This window comes from Octopus bimaculoides, chromosome 5 (genome assembly GCF_046866305.1).
Source record: "Octopus bimaculoides isolate indiv1 chromosome 5, ASM4686630v1, whole genome shotgun sequence".
NCBI classification, from domain to species: Eukaryota; Metazoa; Mollusca; class Cephalopoda; order Octopoda; family Octopodidae; genus Octopus; species Octopus bimaculoides.
Window position 1 is genome coordinate 66,070,919 of NC_142932.1, and position 23,136 is coordinate 66,094,054.

Genomic DNA, 23,136 nt, shown 5'->3' on the forward strand with positions numbered 1-23,136 from the left:
ATATATTAAAATAACAAAGCAAAAATAGGAATATGAGAATCAGCTGCCCTTTCTATCACCAACCATCTTACATTTATTGCATTGATTATGGTGCCAGCACTATGCTGAATTGTTTCCTTTACTATGTGTTGTCTCCATTCAGTCACCAGTGCCAGAGTTCTTTCAGCCTCTCTTCCTTGTGTTTCCCTCTTATTGTTTCTTTTTTCTCCTGTGGATGATATGATAGTGTGATGGAAAGGCAAAAGACTGATAATGGTTGTTGGTAAAGAGATTGAATAGGAGTGACGTTAGTAAATGATAGAGAGAGAGTAAAGAAAGAGAGTTTGTGATTGGCAGCTGCATGTGGGTTGTTAGCAAGGAAATTGAATGGAAACATTATGAAATATGTGATGGAAAAAGAGACAGTCAGATACAGGGCAATGGAAAAGGGAGAGAATGTGATGTATATCAACAAATCAGTGAGAGGTTGAAGATGGGTGATTATGTGATAGTGATTGGTTAACAAATTATAGGTGATAGCTGTTGATGATGTGTGACAGGAGTGGAATTAATTGGAGAGAGTGATGGCTAGTACTAAAGAGGGTGATGGTAGTGTGACAGATTAAGTATACACAGATTCAATGCCTTTCTATCTTTCATAGGAGAGAGGTGAGGCATGATTGGGAAGTGCGGTTGCTAATGTTATAAACTTTTCATATTAACCCTTTTGTTACCATATTTCTAACCAAAATACATCCCTTATGTGTTTCAATTAATTTCTAACATAATCATAAATTTAGTCTGGTTTCATTAAACAACTCTAACGTTTTTATTTATCAACATTTTAATGTGATTTTTGGAAGATAGTTTAATGAAAGGTTCTCAACCAATTCTATACCATAATTTTTGTCACAAAGTGACTCTAATTACAGGTAAATACAGGTAAATTCAACAAAATATAAAATTATTAAAATTTTTGTTCAAACATCGCTATAGAAAATGGGTTATTAGCTAATATTCAATTGGGTATACAGCAAAATTTTACTATAGAAGAGTTGTACACATTACTGATTCATCAGGTGAATTTAAACACAAAAGACAGGTGTACCATAAAGGTATAAATAAAACAAAAGACTGGAATTTGTTTGTGAAGAAAACTAGAAAATAAAATACACACACACCATCAACTAGATTAAGTAAGCTCTCCCACATACATAGATACACAGGAATATACAATAATGATTTACAAAAGAAATTAATCAAAATTCGTCACTCATCTTACAGGTAAATTAAAATAACAGGTAAATTAAAATAAAAACGAAGTAAATTTGAAAATATTTATAAAAATCAAATCACACATATATACAAATCAAACAATATTTCTATCATGAAAACTTGTAAAGCACCCTGCTCTACATAATGCAACCTTGCAGAATGCACATTGGAAAGTTGTTCCAACAGCCCTTCCACTAGGAGCTTTCCTTTTTTGATGAAGGCATTCACGACACTGCTTTTTGCGACCCTCGATTTTTAAAAATTTATGGCAATCGGCTGAATTCAAAGGGATATCTCTCTGGCAGGCTTTGCTTTTTCTCCCTACAGTTATTTTATTTTTTTTTTTGAGGAATAACCAGCTCTTAGTTGCGTTGCAGATGGTCGCATCGCTTTCAAGCCAGTCCCAATTTGGTATATAGTATAAATGCATTAGTAATATTCATATTTGTTGTTGTTGGCACTCTGTCGCTTATGACGTCGAGGGTTCCAGTTGATCCGATCAACAGAACAGCCTGCTCATGAAATTAACGTGCAAGTGACTGAGCACTCCACAGACACGTGTACCCTTAACGTAGTTCTCGGGGATATTCAGCATGACACAGTGTGACAAGGCTGACCCTTTGAATTACAGGCACAACAGAAACAGGAAGTAAGAGTGAGAGAAAGTTGTGGTGAAAGAGTACAGCAGGGTTCACCACCATCCCCTGCCGGAGCCCCGTGGAGGTTTAGGTGTTTTTGCTCAATAAACACTCACAACGCCTGGTCTGGGAATCGAAACTGCGATCCTACAACTGCGAGTCCGCTGCCCTAACCACTGGGCCATTGCTCCTCCACAATATTCATATTTACTATATACCAAACCAGGTATCGCCTCTATTTATTCCCCTGTCTGCCAACTGGATAATAAAACCTCATCTGATTCAGCCGATCTACACCACCCATGTACCTGTTATAATCGAGGTTCACAAATGGCATGCCATTTTCATCCACATGTGGCCGTGCACAGGTAGACAGAAAATTAATCTGCCTCTTATCTCTGTATGCGGTCGCTAGCAAATTTCCTTTCTGCTGTTGAATTATTCCACCTTTTTTTTTTTTAATTTTGTTTTTTTTTATATCCAACAGCAGTTCTTTTCTACTAGCGATCAGTGTAGCACATGAACGTGTTGCCACAGTATCTAAATTCTCCGCAAGTTTGACCGAACTGAAAAAGCGGTCAAAAAATAATATACGGCCCTGGTTATGGTATGGAAGTGATAAATTCCAGACCACATCATACCTTAGGCCATGCTGACTTACATAATTGTCTCTTTTTCCTGTGTAAAATTCAAATCCAGAGCAGTACCCAGTATTTGATTCACAAATCTTCCAAACTTTGATCCCCCATTTTGTGGGCTTTCCTGGCATATACTGTCGAAAACGCACTCAGCCTTTATAGTCTACCATACCCTCATCAATTGATAAATGTCTCCCTGGTCTATAAACTGTTTTATATGTGTTTTGGACACAGTCAATGAGGGGTCATATTTTAAATAAGGGATCAAAGTCTGGTTCTCCACGTACTGGTGTACTGCTTGTGTCTCTTATATGTAGACATTGAGTCAATTTCAAAAATCGTGTCCTCGTTATTAAACTCGAGACATATTTGTCTCCAAAGGGTTCATCACTACTCCAGTAATTTGTTATTCTGGGTAACTTTCTAATGCCCATAATAATATTTATGGCAAAATATGCCTTAATTTCATTCAAGTTTGTGGGAAACCACAAGCTATCCTTTTTTACGCTTTGTTTACTTTCAGCGTAATGGTTTGTTTCTGCTGTAATCGTTGTACAAAACTATAGCTGAACTGTTTTCGCAGTATAATCACGTGTTTTCACGAATGTACTAACGAGAAATAGTCTAAAGCTTTACTCTCCTGGGTAAGACTGTGGCTTGGTCCAGTTTGTTCAGAAAAATCACTGAAAGAAGGAGTTTTTAAATTTTCACTCCATTCAGGTACTAATTCATTCTCTTTATCGCTATCGGAGCTCTCAGATTCACTGCTTTCCCTTTCGGAAAATGAAACCTCAGATTCAGTATCAAATACCACATGCTTTTTTTTTTTTTCAGTTACAGAGTTAGATTTATCAAGGTCTTCAATGGAAAATCCTTCGAATTCTGACTCGTTGCTTGACAGAATAAAATTGGTATCCATTTTTTGTCAGAATTACAAATTTTAAAAACACGATAGGAACAAATTTGGAAAAAAATCTCACAAAATTAAAATAACACGTCGATCGTTGTACAAAACTATAGCTGAACTGTTTTCGCAGTATAATCACGTGTTTTCACGAATGTACTAACGAGATTCGCTCTGATATTCTCATTTAAATATGAATATGTGATTGCGGGCGGTTTTGGGCGGCTTGGTCACATGAACCAAAATTTTTTCGGGCGGCTTTGGCCGGTTTGGTAACGAAAGGGTTAAGGAAACTTAACATGTACATAATAGACAAGAGACCCAAATGTCTATTATTCATCCCAACCTCTATCACCACTGTTATTTTTATGCTTGTCTGGGTTGAGCAAACATTTCCAGTGCAACATTTCACCAAAGATTAGTCCTTTATCTTCTTTGTGAGGTTCAGTTTCTTGAGATCAATCTTCACTACTTCATCTTATATATTCTTTTGTTCCCCCTCTTCTACAAGCGTCATCTACATTGGGCTCATTTTTACCCAACTGTCATCCACATCACAGACCCATATCAATACAGTCTTCTTTCTTGCACACTACAACTGATTTCACTTGTACCTTAGTTTTTAACTCTTCTCATGTCATCTATACTCTGTTCATGCACAATAACATTATTCAAGGTGATAATTAAATATGCTTTACCTTATTACTTCCAGGTTTTTGTAAATCTTCTCCTTGCAAGTCCTACAACTCACTACCATACAACATTGTGCTTCATACTGTCTACCCTTCACTCTGAAATAGTAATCTTTTGTTTTCAGTAAAAAGTAACAGCCATTCCTACTTTGGCAATGTTTTCCAAACATTACTTAAGTAATAAAAGCTATGAACTATTTCCAAGACACTTTCTGTGCTTTGAAGGAATTTATTTCATGTATTCCTTTACAGCTAACTACTGCTGTATATGTACACAGCAAATCTACCTTGTCTGTCAACCTGTCTGTAATCTCACTGTATCTCATGTGCACCCATAGTTAGGGTACACCATATGGAATTCCTACTTACACCATTTCTACATATTATGGCCATTTTACAGAAGATAGTAGAGCCTTACCTTTCTTTCCTGTTAAACAGTAGTTTTGCTAGGTTTACTAGGATTTATTTTTGATTCTCACGCTTTGCTTCCACATTTGGAATTTCTTCTCTAAATCTATGACAGATTCAGCCACAATAATTAAATCTGTCATAGGGGATTTCTCCTAGTCAACTGATCTTCAGTTCCCATGTTATAGTCTGGAACACTATAGTAAACAGTATGGGTTTGAGATGGTATATCTGTAAATTGTAGACACCAAAATAATGATAGTAACACCTTGTATCTTATTTGATAGAAAGAGGGATTTATATAGGTTTGTCAGCAGACTTTTATACAGATTTGTACAAGTCTGTAATCAATATCTCTATGGACAGTTAAAGAAGGTACTTAGTCACTGATGAAATCCCAACACTGGATTGAAACTAGCCTGGTTGATCTTTCTTTTTCTGTGCACAAATATGTTGCATATACAGTATAACCATTACAGTATTGACTAAAATCTGTAGATATATTTTGTAGTGCAATGTAATGTACAATTTAGTTTATTCGATTTTTTTTATTAGAGCCCTTTATAAGGGTGATGTTATAATCAATGTCTCTATTAGGTTTTGGCCTTTGTGCCAATGACCATTAATCTTTTAGATCCTAGACTATTCTTCTGATTCAAAATTTTCTTCTGCAGTTTTTCAACACATTTTGCAATGACATGATCAGCATATAAAATTCCCAGAGATCTTTTTGCACTCTTGTTTTAATACTCCCAAGAACTAAAATAAAGTTAACAGAATTTACAAGGGCAGCAGTAACTGAAAATAGAATTTTATGTAATGATTCACTTTTATATATCTCTCTCTTTCTCTCAATGTAATGTCAAAAGGAGGACACACGGACACACACTCATACACACACACACACAAAGATATATAATACTAGCAGTATAACCTGACTTTGTGCTGGTGTGACTTATTACGCCATCTACGATAAGTCTTGCTAGGTGAAAATCAACTAAAAAAGAAAGCCTTACAACGAAAAAACCCTTATGATGTAAGTATGTTCATAATTCAAAAGACGATGAAATTAATAGGGAAAGTCTGAAGGCTGTTTTGCGTAACATTATTAAGCATACGTAAATTTCATCCGTCTAATTGGCTATAGAAATGCTTGTGCAAAACAACTTTTTGCGCTGCCCTGATTATACATAGCAGGGTAATCCCTTTTTGCAGGAGCTAGGATGGCAATTTGTGATGAAGCAATTGCTGGCGATCTGTTGCTACACAGTTCTGCCAGAATTCTATCAGATTGGGCAGAAGATGTTGATGCACCATTTTGCATTATGTTCAAAGTAGCTTCTGGAATGTGGTGAATTGTTGCAGTCATTTTAAACCGGTTGCTGTCTTTCCCCAGCAAACTCTCTTCTTTGGAGGCATAATCTATGTATATATTAAACAGAACAACAAAAGTTATAATAGATGGCAGGGTCGGTACTTTTCACATATCTGTAATTTTTCAGATTAACACCCGCACAATTACCTAATCCTAACACTAACATTAAACCCTAACACTAACACTAAACCCTAACCGTAACCGTAACACTAATCATAACCCTAACCGTAACCCTCACCCTAAACCCTAACCCTCACCCTAACACCCTAGTGAAAATCGTGGTATATTGACGAACATGAGTTATATTTTACTGAATGATTGTGTACTTGCACATGTATGCGTTTGAGAGAGCGAGAGAGGGGGAGAAAGGAATAGAGGTAGTTAAAGTTTTCTTATGACGGTTTCTCTTCACTGCCTATTACTTCATTAGAAATCTACGGATGCACATACGCACATAATAGAGAAAAATGAAACAAATATGGATAACTTGCTCCAAAACACCACCGAGTGGGGAACACTTCTCAAAAATAACCTGCAGTTGTTTCCTTCAAAATTCCTACATGCTCGAAATGTACATACATCAAGGTATATTTGTAGAAAATTTCACGAAAAAATATTCATTTTCCTGGAAGTTAAGAGGAATTTAAGTGTAGTTTCCGAAAATTGTCCCCTACCCCCTCCCAAAACACTTTCACCGAAAATTTTTGTATATTTGGAATCTACATAATAAATAATATATGCATAGAAAATTTCATTAAAAAATATTCATTTTTATGAAAGTTATGACCTTCCAAAGTCGGTGGGTACAACTCTGTAGTTATGCCACATTGACGAACATGAGTTATATTTTTGTGAATGATTGTGTTTACTTGCATGTGTATACGTTTGAGAGAGGAAGAGGGGGAGAACGGGAGCAATGTGTATGTTGTTGTCACAGATCACGTATGTGTAGTTGTGTGTGTTTTTACGTATCAATGTTATGAAAAATAGGTAAAGAATACTGAGAAGAAAGTTTAATCTATGACATTGTATGTATCACTTTCTCTGTTGAGCGCGTGTGTAAGAACGTTGTTCCAGGTAGAAAGGAAGAAATATAAAAGTTGCTAGAAACAACAGCCAAATCTCCCTTAAATCACACAAGGTAAACGGAATTTTAAAAATCTAATTACTGCGCTGGAAAGTTCACATCGAGAAAATTCCATTGATGTAAAAAATTTTACGAAAAAGTGGAAAATGTGGATTTCTATAGATGCAACACACATACTCACAAATTCAGCTTTATAGATATAGATAGGTGCAGGTGTGACTGTGGTAAGAAGCTTGCTTTCCAACCACATGGTTCCGGGTTCAGTCTCACTGCTTGGCACTTTGGGCAAGTGTCTTCTACTATGGCCTTGGGCCAACTAAAGCCTTGTGAGTGAATTTGGTGGATGGAAATGTGTGTGTGTGTGTGCGTGCATGCTTTTATGTCTGTGTTTGTCTTCTACCACCACTCCTCTGAGTAGTTTGGCAAAAGAGACAAATAGAATAAGTACCATACTTAAAAAATTAAGTACTGGTGGTGATTCATTCAACTAAAAAACTCTCCAAGACAGTGCCCCAGCATGGCTGCAGTCTAATAACTGAAACAAAAGATAAAAGATATGACAGACTTCATTCTGTTTCAGTCTACTAAATTCACAAGGCTTTCATTGGCCTGGTGCTTTAGTAGAAGATATTTGCCCAAGATGCTATGCAGTGGCATTGAACCTGAAACTATGTAGTTGGGAAGCAAGCTTCTTAGCCACACTTCCACATTTGTCCTTTGTCTGTCTATCTGTCAACTGTATCATTACTATCCTGCCGCTTTTCCCTCCACCAACTTTCTTCTGCATCTCTATCCTCCCCAATTCATGATTCATCAGCCATTACTCTTCAATTCTAACTTCTTTTACAGCTACAACCTGCCTCTTCATCCCTTCATCTTCTGTTCTTCATACAATCTTACAACAGCCTCACCCATCCACTTCTTATCACATGCCTTAAGAGACCACCTGAACACTTCATCTATCTTTCTGCAGCTCCTACTCATCACTCTCTCCCTCCCCTACTAATTGTGTGTAGCCCTGCAGCTCTTCTTCAAGAACTTGTTCTGTCCCTATTCTCTCATACTCTAAACCCTCATCTTGTAGAAAGCCAATCCCCACATCTCTCTCGGGTTTTGTAGTTTTGCAAGCTGCGTAGTAGCAACATTAATAATGCTGGTGGCATGAAAGAAGCACCCAGTGGCTGGCAATAGGAAGAGCATCTAGCTACAGAAGCCATACCAAAATAGACATTGGAGCACAATGCAGTCTTTGGATGCATTGGTTCCTGTGAAACTGTCCAATCCATGCCAATATAGAACATGGATATTAAATGGTGATGATGATGACACATGCAAATACACTTATTTTTAATAAACAGAAAGTTATGAAAGGTTCATTATTCATGAAACTCTAGGTCCTTGAGTTACTTTCGTAAATTTCTACTGATTAAAACTACTATAAAAAATATACACATTAATTTGTTTCTCCTGTTTGTTCTAATATGTACACATAACTATCTTATCACCATTGTTTAACATCCACTTCTCCATTCTCACATGGGTCAAATGGAACTTGTTGGGGCAGATTTTCTATGGTCAGATGTCCTTCCCATTGTCAATTCTCAACTGTTTCCAAGCAAGTTGATATTTCCCTTTGGCCAGATGTGTTTTTCACAGAAGGCTGAAAATAAGCACATGTATGTGACATTGATGTTCATTTACAGCCGTAGCATCATAAGGGTCCGTATACACACACAAACAAACATTCCTATAAGGGATACCTCACTCCTAGTAGTCTTACAGTTTCTCTGAACACCAATACAGAATTACTAAGACCTCACTCTGTAGTTAGATAATCATTTATCTGTCCTTTTTACAAATATTGTTTTTGTCTTGTGTGTCTAGTAACTCTTCTCGCCGATCTAGACAGCTGGTCATATCAGTTGTTTAGTCATTGATGACAAACTTGTGCAGCATGTATTGAATGGTAATTGTTGTGCTCACAAACAACCTGCGACACCTACCTACACACACATACACTTATGTCATCATCATCATCATCATCGTTTAACGTCCGTTTTCCATGCTAGCATGGGTTGGACAGTTCGACTGGGGTCTGGAAAACCAGGAGGCTGAACCAGGTGCCAGTCTGATCTGGCAGTGTTTCTACAGCTGGATGCCCATCCTAATGCCAACCACTCCATGAGTGTAGTGGGTGCTTTTTACGTGCCACTGGCATAGGGGCCAGAGGAGGCTGGCAGCATCCACGATCGGTTTGTGCTTTTTACGTGCCACCGGCATGGAAGCCAGTCAAGGCGGCTCTGGCATCGGCCACGTTCAGATGGTGCTTTTTATGTGCCACCGGCACGGGTATCACAACTGCAATTTCCATTTGGTTTTCATTTTGATGTTGATGTACTTGACTCAATAGGTCTCCTCAAGCACAGCAGGTCGCCTTACGATCCAAGGTACTTTTTGAATGGGTTGGGGCTGGTTATGCGAAACTGGTGTAGGATACAGCCATGAACTCACTTTCTTTGCCAGGTTTTCGCAGTCACAGCATATCTCCAGAGGTCTCGGTCTTTTGTCATTGCCTCTGTGAGGTCCAACATTCGAAGGTCATGCTTCACCACCTCATCCCATGTCTTCTTGGGTCTCCCTCTACCCTGGATTCCTTCAACTGTTTGGGAGTGGCACTTCTTCACACAGCTCTCCTCATCCACCTGTACTACATGACCATGCCAGCGCAAATGTCTTTCTTACACGCCACATCTGATGTTTCTTATGTCCAACATTTCTCTCAGGGCGCTTACACTCTGTCGTGTGTGCATATTGACATACACATCCAGCAGATCATGCTAGCTTCCTTTCTTTCGAGCTTACGCATGTCCTCCGCAGTCACGGCCCATGTTTCACTGCCGTGAAGCATGGCAGTTTGCACACATGCATCGTACAATCTACCTTTTACTCTGAGCGAGAGGCCCTTTGTCACCAGTAGGGGTAGAAGCTTTCTTAACTTTGCCCAGGTTATTCTTATTCTAGTGGTAACACTCTCTGAGCATCCACCCCTTCTAACTTGATCACCTAGGTAGCGGAAGCTATCAAATACTTCTAGTTTCTCCCCCTGGAGTGTGATGGAATCTATTTTCTGAGCATCTGTGGTGTTTATTGACCCTATGCATCTGGCGCACACGACAGCTATCCTCCCTGTTAATCTTCCTTTGATGTTGCTGCACCTCTTATGTGTCCATAGCTTACACTGGGTACATCTTAAGGAGTTTCTACCTACACCTTTTCTACAGATTGAGCAGGGTGTGTGTGATGTGTTCGCCTTCCTACTTATTAGAACTTTGGTCTTTGCTACATTAACTCTAAGACTCTAAACCTTGCTTCCACATCTGAAATTTCTTCTAGTTCTGGTAGTGATTCTGCTATGAGGGCCAGGTCATCAGCATAGAGGAGCTCCCAGGGGCAACCTGTCTTGAATTCCTCTGTTATTGCTTGGATGGGCTATGATGAATAAAAGGGGACTGAGGGCTGAATCTTGGTGGACCCCTACTTCTACCCAGAATTCTTCACTATACTCATTGCCAATACTAACCTTACTCTGTATAGGGCCTGTATAGTCCTTATTAACCATTCGTCAATCCCCAGTTTCTGCATCGCCCACCAGATAAGGGATCAGGGGACCCTATCAAAGGCTTTCTTCAAGTCCACAAAAGCTAAGTATAGGATTTTTATCTTTAGCTAGGTATTTCTCCTGCAGTTGTCAAACCAGGAATATAGCATCAGTGGTGCTTCTACCCGGCACAAAACTGAACTACATCTCATCTAAGCAGACTCTCTTCCTAATGAGATGGGCTATGACCCTCTCAGTGACCTTCATCACCTGATCCAGCAATTTGATACCTCTGTAGTTATTTCTTTCTAGAGCATCACCTTTACCTTTGTAGCAGTTGACTATGGTGCTGCTACGCCAGTCATTGGGTATGACTCCATCATAAACTACCTGGTTTACAATGTGGGTGACTAGGCCATAGCCCACACCACCAGATGTTTTAAGCATCTCAGCAGTGATTCCTGATGGGCCGGGGCTTTTCCTGGCTTCATACCCTTAATTGCTTTATCTACTAGGGAGCTGTCTACTGGGTCAACATTTGGCAGGCGCTCCTCCTCCCATTCATTCTCCACATTCAGCAGTCTTTCCTAATGGCTTCTCCAAGCCTCTTTCTTTTCCGAATCATTAAAATCAAGTACACCATCATCCATGCGGTCACATATCTCTCCTATGACATTACAATTTTCTCTCGCACACTGTCTTGCAATCCGAAATACCTCAATTTTCTCATCTTCACATCGCTGGACTTAAGCAAACTTCTTTTCTGCTTCACCCTTGGCTATGTATACCTGCTGCCCAGCCTCCCTTTTGGCTACCTGGTACAGTTCCCTGCTACCCCCACCTTTCCAGGCTTGTTTCTTTACTCTAATGTGATTTCAGACAGAGAGAGAGAGAGAGAAAGGAAGCAAGTTCATCTTTTGTGAGTATAAGTATTATGGTCATCGTAAGAGGTGGGGGGTGATTTCAGACAGAGAGAGAGAAAGCAAGTTCATCCATACATACACACAAGCATGCATGCACACAGATACAGGTGAACAAGCACACATGTACAGCCATTAGCTGTCACCTTCACTTGATATGTGCAATGAAAATTACTGGGTAGTTGTTGGAATATTTCTAGGCGGGACGAAACGAAATGAAGAATAGACGGTTAAGTAGATAGGCAGCTAACCGAGTTGCGTATTTTGGGGAGAGAGTGGGGGTGCAGGTAGTATAGGGAACAGCACCAGAGAGGAAGGGTGATTGAGAGAAGAGACATCTGGTAATGGTGGTGAGAAATCGCAAGACAGAATGAAGCAAAATGAAGGGCAACTGAGTTAGTTGCATATGTCCCAGGAGAGAGAGAGGAAGAGTACAGGTAACATATAGAGAACAGCCCAGTGGAGCAGTGGAGAGAAGAGACAACAGGTAATGGTGGTAGGAGAGAGTGATATAGAGATAAAGATCGGGGGGGGGGGGTAAAAATTGAGATATCCGGTATTGTTGGTGGGGGCAGGACAGGGTGGGCGCACTGCGAACAAGCGAGTTTAATTTGGGGAAATGGTACAAGGATCTAACAAAAGTAGCAGGAGTGTTTTGTATAGTATTTATTCATAGTGTTCATGGCGAATGAGAAATTAAGCTAGAGAAACGAGGAATAAGAAATTAAACAGGCCAAGAAACGAGTAATTATCTTAATTTAATTAGTTAGCTTCTGAGAAAAATTAGCTGTTAGTAAACAGTACATTTAAAGTGTTAATGGCGAATGAATGAATGAAAGATCGAAAAACGAGTCTTAGCTTAGCAATGCATAATCATCATTTGGCGACTGGGTAAGAATACATGAGAGAATTGAATGGTAGGGAGCGCATGGGACAAGGATGTGTGTATGGTTAAGTAATTGCTTCCCAACTACATTGGTTTCAGGTTGAGCCCCACCATATGGTGCCTTGAGTTGTGGGCCAACCAAAGCCCTGTGAATGAATTTGGAAGATGGAAACTGAAAGAAGCCTGTTATTTGGTTATGTATGTATGTATAAACATACGTAACATGTGAGAATGTATGCATGTGTATGTGCTCCTAGATTACATTTGTGTTTCTCTAAAAGTCATTTAGCTACAACCGATGATGATGTCAGTTCCCTAGGCTTTGCTGTTTTTGAGATGTGTGAAATAAGAGATCCCTTATTTGAAAGTCAAGTAAGCATTAGTGGTCGAAAGGTCATCCAGCTGAGGAACACACCTCAATAGTATATTAGCCTAACTTATGCTAGCATCGGGGGGGGGGGGGGGGGGGGGGGGTAAAACAAGCACATGTGTGAACACATGCTCACACACCTCCATTTGCATACACAAACACACACACACACACGCAAATCTCATATTTTCACAAATCTTTGGAACTCTCGTGACTGCAACCAAAAGTCTTGTCACGGTGTGATTGGCTTGAATTCTGTCAAGAAGTTAGAATAAAGAAAGCTGCTTGTTTAATAGTTTGGAGGATGTAACTTTTACTGAAAGACAGCAGTTATTTAAGCCTACCCTGTCTTGAAAATTCTTATAAATTCCAATTTTAATATATTTTTAATAAAAATGTTTTGAACTTCTTTTATTACAATTTTATTTGTTTCAGTCCTTTGACTGTGACCATCTTGGGGCATTGCCCAGTACTTATAATTGACCAAAGATTTCAACTTCAAATTTTTATTCACAGCAGCATAGTTATCTAACTGTGAGATAGTGTTTTTTAAAACCTCTGTATATACTCAGGCATAACTATAGCAGTGTGCCTCCCACGTGACTTGTTTCCTCATAACTTTCTGAAAAAAGTGCATTTTTTTAAATGAAATTTTGTACAAATATGTTTCAGGTGGTGTAAATTATGATTATATTGGAATTTGTAGTGAAAGTTTTCTGTGGGGTTGAGGGAAAGGAGTTTCAGATCATTTACTCACTTCAACTTTGTTTCCTAATAACTTTTAGAAAAATAGTTATTTTGAAGGAAATTTTCAACAAATACCTCTCAGGTTTTGTAGAATGCAATCATAGTGGAATTTGATGTTAAAAAAAATTGGGAGCCAGGGTGGGGTGGGACAATATTTCACACATTTTGACTTTATTCCCTCATATGTTTTGATGATGTAGATTAGAATTATGTGGCAGGGTAGGTGTGGAATTACTTTTAAGGACTTTTCCACCCTGTTTCAAAAATTCTCTGAAAGATATCTGCAGAAAAGTATGTACAATGGTAACACTAATTATTGAGTACATATTTCTTTCATTATTTTATCGCAGACTTAATCTCTCTCTTTTAACCAAACTTAAAAGTAGCTCAGCCATTATGTGGTAGTTTAGTAAGATAGAAGTAGCAGGGATCATGCAGGTCACTAAATAATTTTTTTCTTTTTTCAACAAATTTGTAATCAAATCCTCAAAACGTGAGGAAACAAAGTTGAGATGCATATATCTACACCCCACTCCTTTGTTTCTTTTTTCACATTAAGTTCTAATATAATTGTAATCTACACTATCAGAAAAGTATTTGTGGAAAATTTCATTGAAAAATATCCTTTTTTCAGAATGTTATGAGGAAACAAACATCGGATGGTAGGCAGTACTTTTGTTATGCTCTAAATTTATTTTCTGAATGAGTGAGTACTATTTGACAAGTAAAAGATACAAAGGAAAACTAGTCATAACAGATTGTGAAAATTACATGAATTTGGGGTCAAATGTGTAAATATTATGTAAGGACTTGCAGAAAACCGCCCAGAAAGTGATCTTCCTTTTAGTTAGTCATAATAGACTTCTATTTTTTCCTTTCTTGCAGGCTCCTCGGATGAAAGTCCGTGCTAAATACGACTTTGCTGGCAATGTAAGTATTATACACAGTATTTTTTAATATAATCTGTAACTACACACTTGAATAAAGATAACATTTTTAGATTATGAATGATTCTAGAAAGAACTTTGAACGAAAATAATGTCAAGGAGTTATTTGATATTTAATATTTCATCTTTCTTTCATATTTTGGAAGATAAAACTTTCAGCCAGGACTAAAAGCAATCTATTAATCTAATATTAATTAATCTTACCTTGTTACCAATATCTTCATCTTTTTCCAGCCACTTCCCTCTCTGCACTTCTATATAATGTGAGGTGTCTATGTGTCTCTTCTGTACTAAGATACCTGTGTTTGTCCCTCAATCATAATTTAGCCTTTCAATATCTGGCATAAAGCTGCACTCACTCCATCTACTATAACCCCACTTAATTGAGGAGGTTTTTTCCTTTTTGCCTTGCAAGTTACTTGGTACTAATGTCACAAAAAAAGCACCCAGTATCATCTATAAAGTGGTTGGCATAAGGAAGGCTATTCAACCATAGGAACCACTCCAAGACACACATTGGAGCTCAATGAATTCCTCTTGCTTGTTGCATCTTGTCAAACTGCTGAATCCAAGCCAGCATGGAAGACAGCTGCTAAATGATGATGAATTAAATTAATATAACTTTCACTTGTTACTTTTGTATTTCTGCTTTTATTGTATCCTGGGAAAAATTAAAAGCAACCTACTAATTTGATATTAATTAATTTCCATTAGTTCTATTGTTTATTGATGAATCTTTGATTTGAGTTGCATTTTTTTGAAGTTATTGTTTAAGGTTATGCACACACAACTGTCTTCCCTTACTCAATTTCCTCCTCAAAACCCCCACCACCACCACCACCAAATCATCTCTCTAATTGCAGTATTCTGCTGCTGTAAGTAATTGTAGGCAGAATCGCATACTTCATCAGCTTTTCCTAATACCACTTGTCTTTCTCATTATCTGAAACCATTTCACTTGATAGCCTTCCTCATTTCTTGTAGTGCTCTCCACCCACATTTCACCTTGTTTACTCTCCTGTGCCATTACCCTTTTAGTAAGTAGGTAAAAGACAGGACTCAGGTACCTTCAGAGAAAAGGTTTTGCTTGATACGCAGAAAAGGAGTAGGTATAAACTCTATACACTGTATCCAATGTAAGCTATGGACAGACAAGAGGTATACACACACCACATCTCTCTTTCTCTCTTTCATGTCTACTGAGAGATGTGAGAGAGAGAGAGAGAGAGAGTATCTGTTCTGCTGCTGTTCATCCCTTCCATTTATTTCTGCACTATCATTTATCTACTTGCCCCTACCTTTCCCTACCTGGTTGCTCCCACTCTTTTCTATTATGTGAGTAACCATGTAGTTCCTCTACAGCAAGAAACCTGTTCTGGTTCTTTTCCTCATACTTTAATCCATCATTTAGTATAAAGCTGCCTTCATCTTTATTGTACCCTTATTTATTTGAAGGGGCTCCTAATCTTTCAGGCTGCTTGGCAACCTCAGTATTGTTAGTGCCATGAAAAAGACACGTAGTACATGTTGTAGAATTGTTGACATTAGGAAGGGCATCCAGCTGTAGAAACAATGTCAAAGCAGACCAATGAACACAATACAATCCTCAGACCCATCTTATCCTGTTAAACTATCCAACCTATGCCATCATGGAACATGGACAATAAATGGTGATGATACATATATATGTGTGTGTGTGTGTGTGTGTGTACTTGTGCACATGTATCTTGTTTCAGTCATTAGACTATGGCCATACTGGGGCACTGCTTTGAATTTTAGTCGGTTGAATTGACCCCAGTACTTACTTTTTTTAAGCCTGGTGCTTATTCTGTTGGACTCTTTTGGCAAACCGGTTAGTTTCAGAGATTGTCAAGTGATGGTGGCAGACAGACAGACACACACACACAATAGGCTCCTTTTAGTTTACATCTACCAAATTCACTCTCAAGGCTTTGGTCGGCACTACACAGCCATGCCTGCACTGATACATAATACATATATATCATGTATATGCAATCTCTGCAAATACTGACAAATATCTTATGGACATAATTGAAAAATGAATTTATCATGTACACCTGTTCAGATATGCTCAACTGATGTTTACTTCGTCAGATTATTTATTGGCTCCTTTTAACACCACTTGTATTTAGCTCATAAATATAATAGCCTCCAATAAGTCATCCTCTTAAATGTGGAATTTGAATTTGGGTAATTTGTGCCATGGATTGAAAGGTTGAAATATCGCGAGCATATTTTCCTTACAAAGCTTCCTAAAACTAGTCTTTCTCGTAACCTCTCTCTTTTCTGACTCCCCCCCCACTCCTCGCTCCCGAACTACCTTAATTCGTTTCATAATCAGCCAACCAGGGAGGAGGGTACTGCTCCCTCTGTGCGACCCCGGGACTGGCCTGAGTTCCTGGCGCGCTGCCTTCATCATCTTGCCTACTGCTGCTGTCTTCATCATCCTGCCCACTGCAGCTGGTTCCATCCTCTGAAGCACTGACAATCTTCCGCACATCCAAAACATGGCGTGGCATGCCATCGACTGAGACGTTGTTCTTTGAATTGATGGAGGTTATAGTTCCTTTCCCCCATTGTGATGTGCACCGTGCATTTGGGGGTTTTACCCAAACTTCTTCCCCGATCTGCACGAAGGTGTGCTCTTCTTAATCCACTGCTCCACCTCCCCCTCGAACTCGCTTCTGGCATCTCCTTTCAAAGTATGCTGGTAGCAGCCCACTTAATTTTTTAACGTCGGGGGCTCTCCCCTCCAGTGCCACTCCACTGGCCATCGAAGGCGGCACGAAAATCCTGGTCTTCAATAGTGTGCATGGCATAGTTTTCTTCGCGGTTCTCACCAATGCACGGCGTCGCCATACACGGTTTCCCTGCGACCCCGAAAGCCACACCGGCTTCGTTGACAGTGACACCTGCTAAACAGGTGATTGCATCCATCCCCATCACCACGTCAATCTCATCCACCAAGTGGCCAACTACAATTGCTTGCAGCGTCAGCTTTGCTCCCTGCACCTCAATCTGCACGTCAGTAATGCCTTCACAGCGTACCTCTCTTCCGTCGACTGCCCTCACACTGCTTTCTCCACTCCACGTCTCTACCACTCCCGGAGTCATCAGGGTCGTTGTACAGCCTGTGTCCACGAGGGCACACGACATCTTCCCATCCACTAGCACATCAACAACGGGTAGAAAAAATTGCGCCTTTATTGATCTGAAGGGACGGCCACTGGCGCAGTAGTCTCCCTTAGACCGTTTCCCTGCAGACATTCGCTGGCTAAATGTCCCGTTTCTCGACAACGGTAGCAAATGACCTCAGGCTTGGGTAACTTGCAGTCTCGCACCATGTGCGGGCCCTGACACCGGAAACACTGTCCTTTGAACGGTCGCACACGTTCCTTGTTCGACCCCTCTCTGTTACTCCTTGGTCGGCCACCTTTTGCTGTTGCCGCTGCTGCCAACGGTGTCGATCTACAACACGAAACTAACATACGAGCCCTCGTTATTATATCCGCCATGGGCATGGTGTTCACGTCCGGCAGTTTCTGCAATTCGACCGACATGTGGTCAGGAAAGCCAGTTACAAATGCCAACTTTACTGTTAGATCCGAGTCTCCCTCGTACCCTGCCAGTCTAGCCAACCTCCTAAGTTCGTTGGCAAACACGTCGACCTGTTCGCCGGTCCACTTCGCTCTCCCCAGGCGAGCGTACGCCTCAAACATTCCTTCTGTGAAGGCCTCCATCAAGCGGATTTCTATTTTCTCCGCGCTAACTTGGTCCCTCTCTTCCATCTCTAAAAATAGCGCCAATGCCGGACCATCCAAGTAGAGCGGTAGAAAACTTGCCAAGTCGCATATCCCTTGGAGCTTCGCGACCAGCTTCATCTTTTTTAACCATGCGACCACGTCCGTGTCGCCGCAAAACGGTTTAATTATATCACTAGAAATCCGGACTACACTCATAATTTTTTTTTTTTTTTTCTTATGGGCTGAAATAGCTTGTGGTGTGATGGAGGAAAAAAGACAAGAAGAAGCAAAAGGACAGAATGAAACGTTGGACCTTACCTTGTCGACCACAGCGGAGTACACGATCGCTCCTGATCAGAACATGTCTTCCTCGTAACCTCTCTCTTTTCTGACTCCCCCCACGTGCTAGTCTTCGACCGCGTGTCGCCGACTTCCTGTCTGACCCTTCCGGTCTGGCTTCACTTCTGTTTGCCTCACCTCTCTCCACCACAACACACAGCTCATCACAGCCCATAACACCACAACAACAAACTGGCATTCAAGCACCCAACAACACACAAAAAATCAACAACATCACATATAGCAGACTCAAAGCTATCATTAAACACTTGTTGGACAAACATCTGTGAAAGAAAACTCTTGAACAAGATTAAAGTGCAACAACATCACAAAAAGCAGCATACTCCTCACTTTCTATCACCTCACAAAAGGCACACAAACTAGGGCCACATTTAAAAATTAGACCCGTTGCTTCCAATATTAAGGGACCCTTCTCAAAATCTCTTGGCTTCTGTCTAATATCCTGAAGCCACTTCAAATCTAGCCAGAACATGTTGAAAACTCCACATCAACACACTGAGAGATTTCAATCCATCCATACTTAGGAAAAATAAATACCTTTTAGCTTGGACATTGTTTCCCTATATACCTCTGTTCCTTCAACCCAGCTATCAACTTACTGAACACATTTCCTCTTCTCATAGCCTTAACTGCTTTGGGCTCACAGCTCCTGATATCCATGAATTGTTTACTATTATGAACAACACCGTCCAGTTTGAGGATTCCATTTACAATTATATTTTTGGACTGCTGATGTGGAGGTGGTCCAAGCTTTTCAAGCCCATTAACCATCAATATGCATGAACCAGTTAGAATGCTGGGCACTTAACAGCTGTCACTCTTGTGCCTTTTTTGCCAGGTGTGTGAATGACGTCTTGTGAGGAAGCTGTTAAATTACACAATATATTCAATAATATTGATGAATGTATAAAATTTGAAATGGAGCACTCCAATAACACTACTTCTATATCTTTGCTTGATTTTGAACTAAAAATCACAGATTGCTTCCATCTCCACTGAAAAGTGGCAAAACACCACCATATGTACATTGCCCAACTGCTCAATCAAGGAGATTGGTTTCAGAGTTGATATGCATTTTAGTTAAGCTGTTCTGTAGAAGTTAGTTTTTATATCAAGCTTTAGTTTGTCATTAAATTGCTGACCTAAAATGAATTCTGAACCAAAATTTAGTAGATGGGAACTTAAGAATAAAAGAAGCTATTTTAATTAATGAAACAAATCTTCACGCACGCACGCACACACACACACTACAAAACAGAAAAGTCAGCTAACAATAGCTTTTCTCCAAAGATTTCCTGAAGAAGGGGTCCTAACCTAAAAATATTGAAATACCAGTTGTATAACTTGCATTGTTTTGGTTAAAAATAAAACATATCTCAGACAATAGCTCATGCAATCTATGCTACTCTATTCTCTGCATGTACATATGTGTATTTATATGTATACAATGGGGTTTCTTTCAGTTTCCATCGATCAAATCCACTCAAAAGTCTTTGGTTGGCCCAGGGTTAGTAGAAGACACTTTTCCAAGTGCCACACAGTAGGGCTGTATCTAACTATGTGGCAAACTTCTTACCACACAGCCATGCCTGCATTTGATATAACAATTTTTCCATGTGACTCAGTCTAATCTCATCTGTGCAGCTCTGTACTGATTCAGTCTCACTGCTTTTTTCCTAAATATTATCAGGCTTGACTTTGTCTTGTATATCCTTCACTAATATTATGTGACATTTCTTATGCTTGAATATTTCATTTACATCGGTTGAGCATTTTCTCAACCCCTTTGCACACAAGCCGTTGTATTTCTATTACACAGCCATTAAATCTTCTCCAATTATTTTCCTAGTTTTTCCATAGTCTAAACACTGTTATCTATTTTCATTATTAATTAGATCTTGTTTATTAAATAACTTTGACCCAACCAAACATTTCTTAATCTTCTTTCTCCTCTTCCACTGTATTGAATGTGTTCCTGGAATTGTATGTCCTTATTATTCTGTATTCTCTTAGGAGGTAGCCAGTTGACAGAACATCCACTTTATTTCATGATCTGCATAGTAACATTTGCCATGGCTCTAGTTTTATCTTTTCCATTAGGATTTTTTGTCCTTTTTGCAATTTTGAAATGTTTGTAGCAAGCTTTAATGATTTAGAAAACTATGTTTAATGATAACTTACCATATTTTTGTATAGAAAAAAATCATTGTGATGAATTTTTTTATTTACTTTTGGTAAGGACGATGAAGATCTCCCATTTAAGAAAGGAGACATCTTAGAAGTAATTAGTAAAGATGAAGAACAATGGTGGACTGCAAAAAATGAAAGAGGGGATTCTGGTCAGATCCCTGTTCCTTATGTTGAAAAGGTAAACAACTTTTTCATTTATGTAAATTCTGTTGGTACTGTCGATGGAAAAGTTAATACTGCTAAAAAAATATTTTATGATTTAATGTAATAGATATAACTACATTTCATTTTAGATATTTTTTTAAAAGATTTGGTTTCTTAGAGTAAATTCTATTTCTGTATAAACTCTTTTAAATTGTATTGATTTAATTTTATTTTTTAGTATGACCCAAACCAGCCACAACGAATAAGTAATTCTCAAAACAGAGATTCTAACCCTAGTCTTGCCCATATATTCACACCTACTTCATTTAATCCGAAGGTAAGCTTACAGTGTTTTGTTTTGTTGTAGAAATTTCGATTTTTCCCCACCGATCAATGCTTTATTAGCTTCACGTTTGTCATTACTTTTGTCATTATAGAAGCTGTATTTTTAAAGTTGTTAGCCGAACTAATGTACATGTCAGGAGTTGCCTCCCTTAATTCCTAGTACTTAACATGTGTTTCCCTGTTGTATTCAGTTCCAAGCCACATAAAATTTCCTGCTCAGTATAAACCCTAACCCGAAAGCTAACAGGAAACTGATATCTGACTTTTACAAGAAAACCTATCGTGCTTACTTTCACGTCAAGGTTGGTGATCAGGCCCCTCACATTGTTTACCCGACATGTTTAGAACACATGAGACAGTAGACTTCAGGTACCCAAAAATTGCTGAGATTCACACAAAACGATCCGTCATTGACTGGTTTTGTTTTTTTCTACTTTCAAATGGGAAAAAAAAAATAACTGTTAACTCTAGGTATTCTTATTTTATATGTAAATATTTATTTTAAATTAAGTTTCGCTGATACCAATTCCTTATCCTTTTCCATTATTCTCTTCAACATCTGTGCCAGTACCTTTAAAATTCAAATTATTACTAAACAGTAGTGAACTTATATGGAGGTGACGTCTCATTTTGCCAAACAACTTGGTTACAGGGATGTAAACAACCAGCACCAGTTGTCAAGACATGCAAACAAACATGCACACAAAAATGCCACTCACAAGGTTTTGGTCAGCTTGGGGCTATAGTGGATGACACTTGCCCAAGGTGCTGTGCAGTGGGACTGAATCTGGAACCATGTGGTTATGAAGTAAACCTCTTACCCTACAGCCATGCCTGTACCTCTTATTGTAAATTCTATCTATTTCAGGTAAAATTACCAGCTCAAGCTAAAGTAAAACAACAGAGGATACCAAATATATATGATAAAACACAGCTAAAACTTGAGGTATGGTTTTTACTTCATCAGGCAAAGATACTCCTTTTCCCAATTTGTTCAGAAATAGTAAGACCAAAATCTCTAATAAGTATAAGCATGATTGCAAGGCTTACTTTTAATGTTTGTGTAAAACTATCTGATGTGATAGATTTCTCTTATAACACTGGTGGTTGTGGATCAGTAAACATTCTGATAATATTTGTGTTTTCTCATCAACATTTGAATCTGTCTGTTTCTTACTTCCCTCTTTGTTCTGTCCATCACTTCAGTCTTGTAAGTATGAGCCTGCAGAAAAACAAAATGTATATTTAAAATATTGCTCTCTCATTTCTAATCTATATATCAGTTCTGAAAAGTCAAATAAAACCTTAAAGAACTTAGAGAATGAATTCTTTCTAGAACTTTTCATTCGGCTTCAACTATTTCTTACGTGTTTTTACCCTGCCACAATTGTGGAGGGTACCAGTGGAAATGGTAGACCCAGGAAAACGTGGTACAAAGGATTTTTGGATGCTGGACCTCACTGAAGGAATGACAAGGGACTGGGAGATGTGGCGATTTGCTGTACTTGATAAGACACGTCAAGCTAAGTAAAATCACTGTCTTCCACATACACAGGCATGTCTTTTCAGATGCTGGTGGCATTTAAAAAGCATATGTGCACCCAGCACACTCTGTTAAGTGGTTGACATTAGGAAGGGCATTCAGCCATAGAAACTGTGCCACAACAGATAATTGAAGTCTGGACAGCTCCCTGCTAGCCAGCTCCATGTCAGCATGGAGAGTGGACATTAAACGATGATGATGAATTTCTTCTTTCTTTTCTCTAGTCCTGACATCAAATGTACTCTTGTCTGTTTTATCTCTGGTAAAACTCAAACTTTTTCAAATTTGTCATCCAAAATAAATTGGCATTTATGTTGAAATATGCA

General features: G+C 38.9%; 1 protein-coding gene across 4 annotated transcripts in view; it reads left to right on the forward strand.

The window, feature by feature from the left end:
• The window catches only part of LOC106869162 (adapter molecule Crk), a 49,736-nt gene that overhangs the window by 20,953 nt on the left and 5,647 nt on the right, over positions 1-23,136 (forward strand). For all 4 annotated transcript variants that reach the window (XM_089352358.1, XM_089352357.1, XM_014914775.3 and 1 more), the window contains 4 exons: positions 14,403-14,447; positions 20,828-20,956; positions 21,161-21,259; positions 22,136-22,213. In XM_089352358.1, coding sequence (XP_089208484.1) covers positions 14,403-14,447; positions 20,828-20,956; positions 21,161-21,259; positions 22,136-22,213 — 351 coding nt within the window. The remainder of the gene's footprint in view (positions 1-14,402; positions 14,448-20,827; positions 20,957-21,160; positions 21,260-22,135; positions 22,214-23,136) is intronic.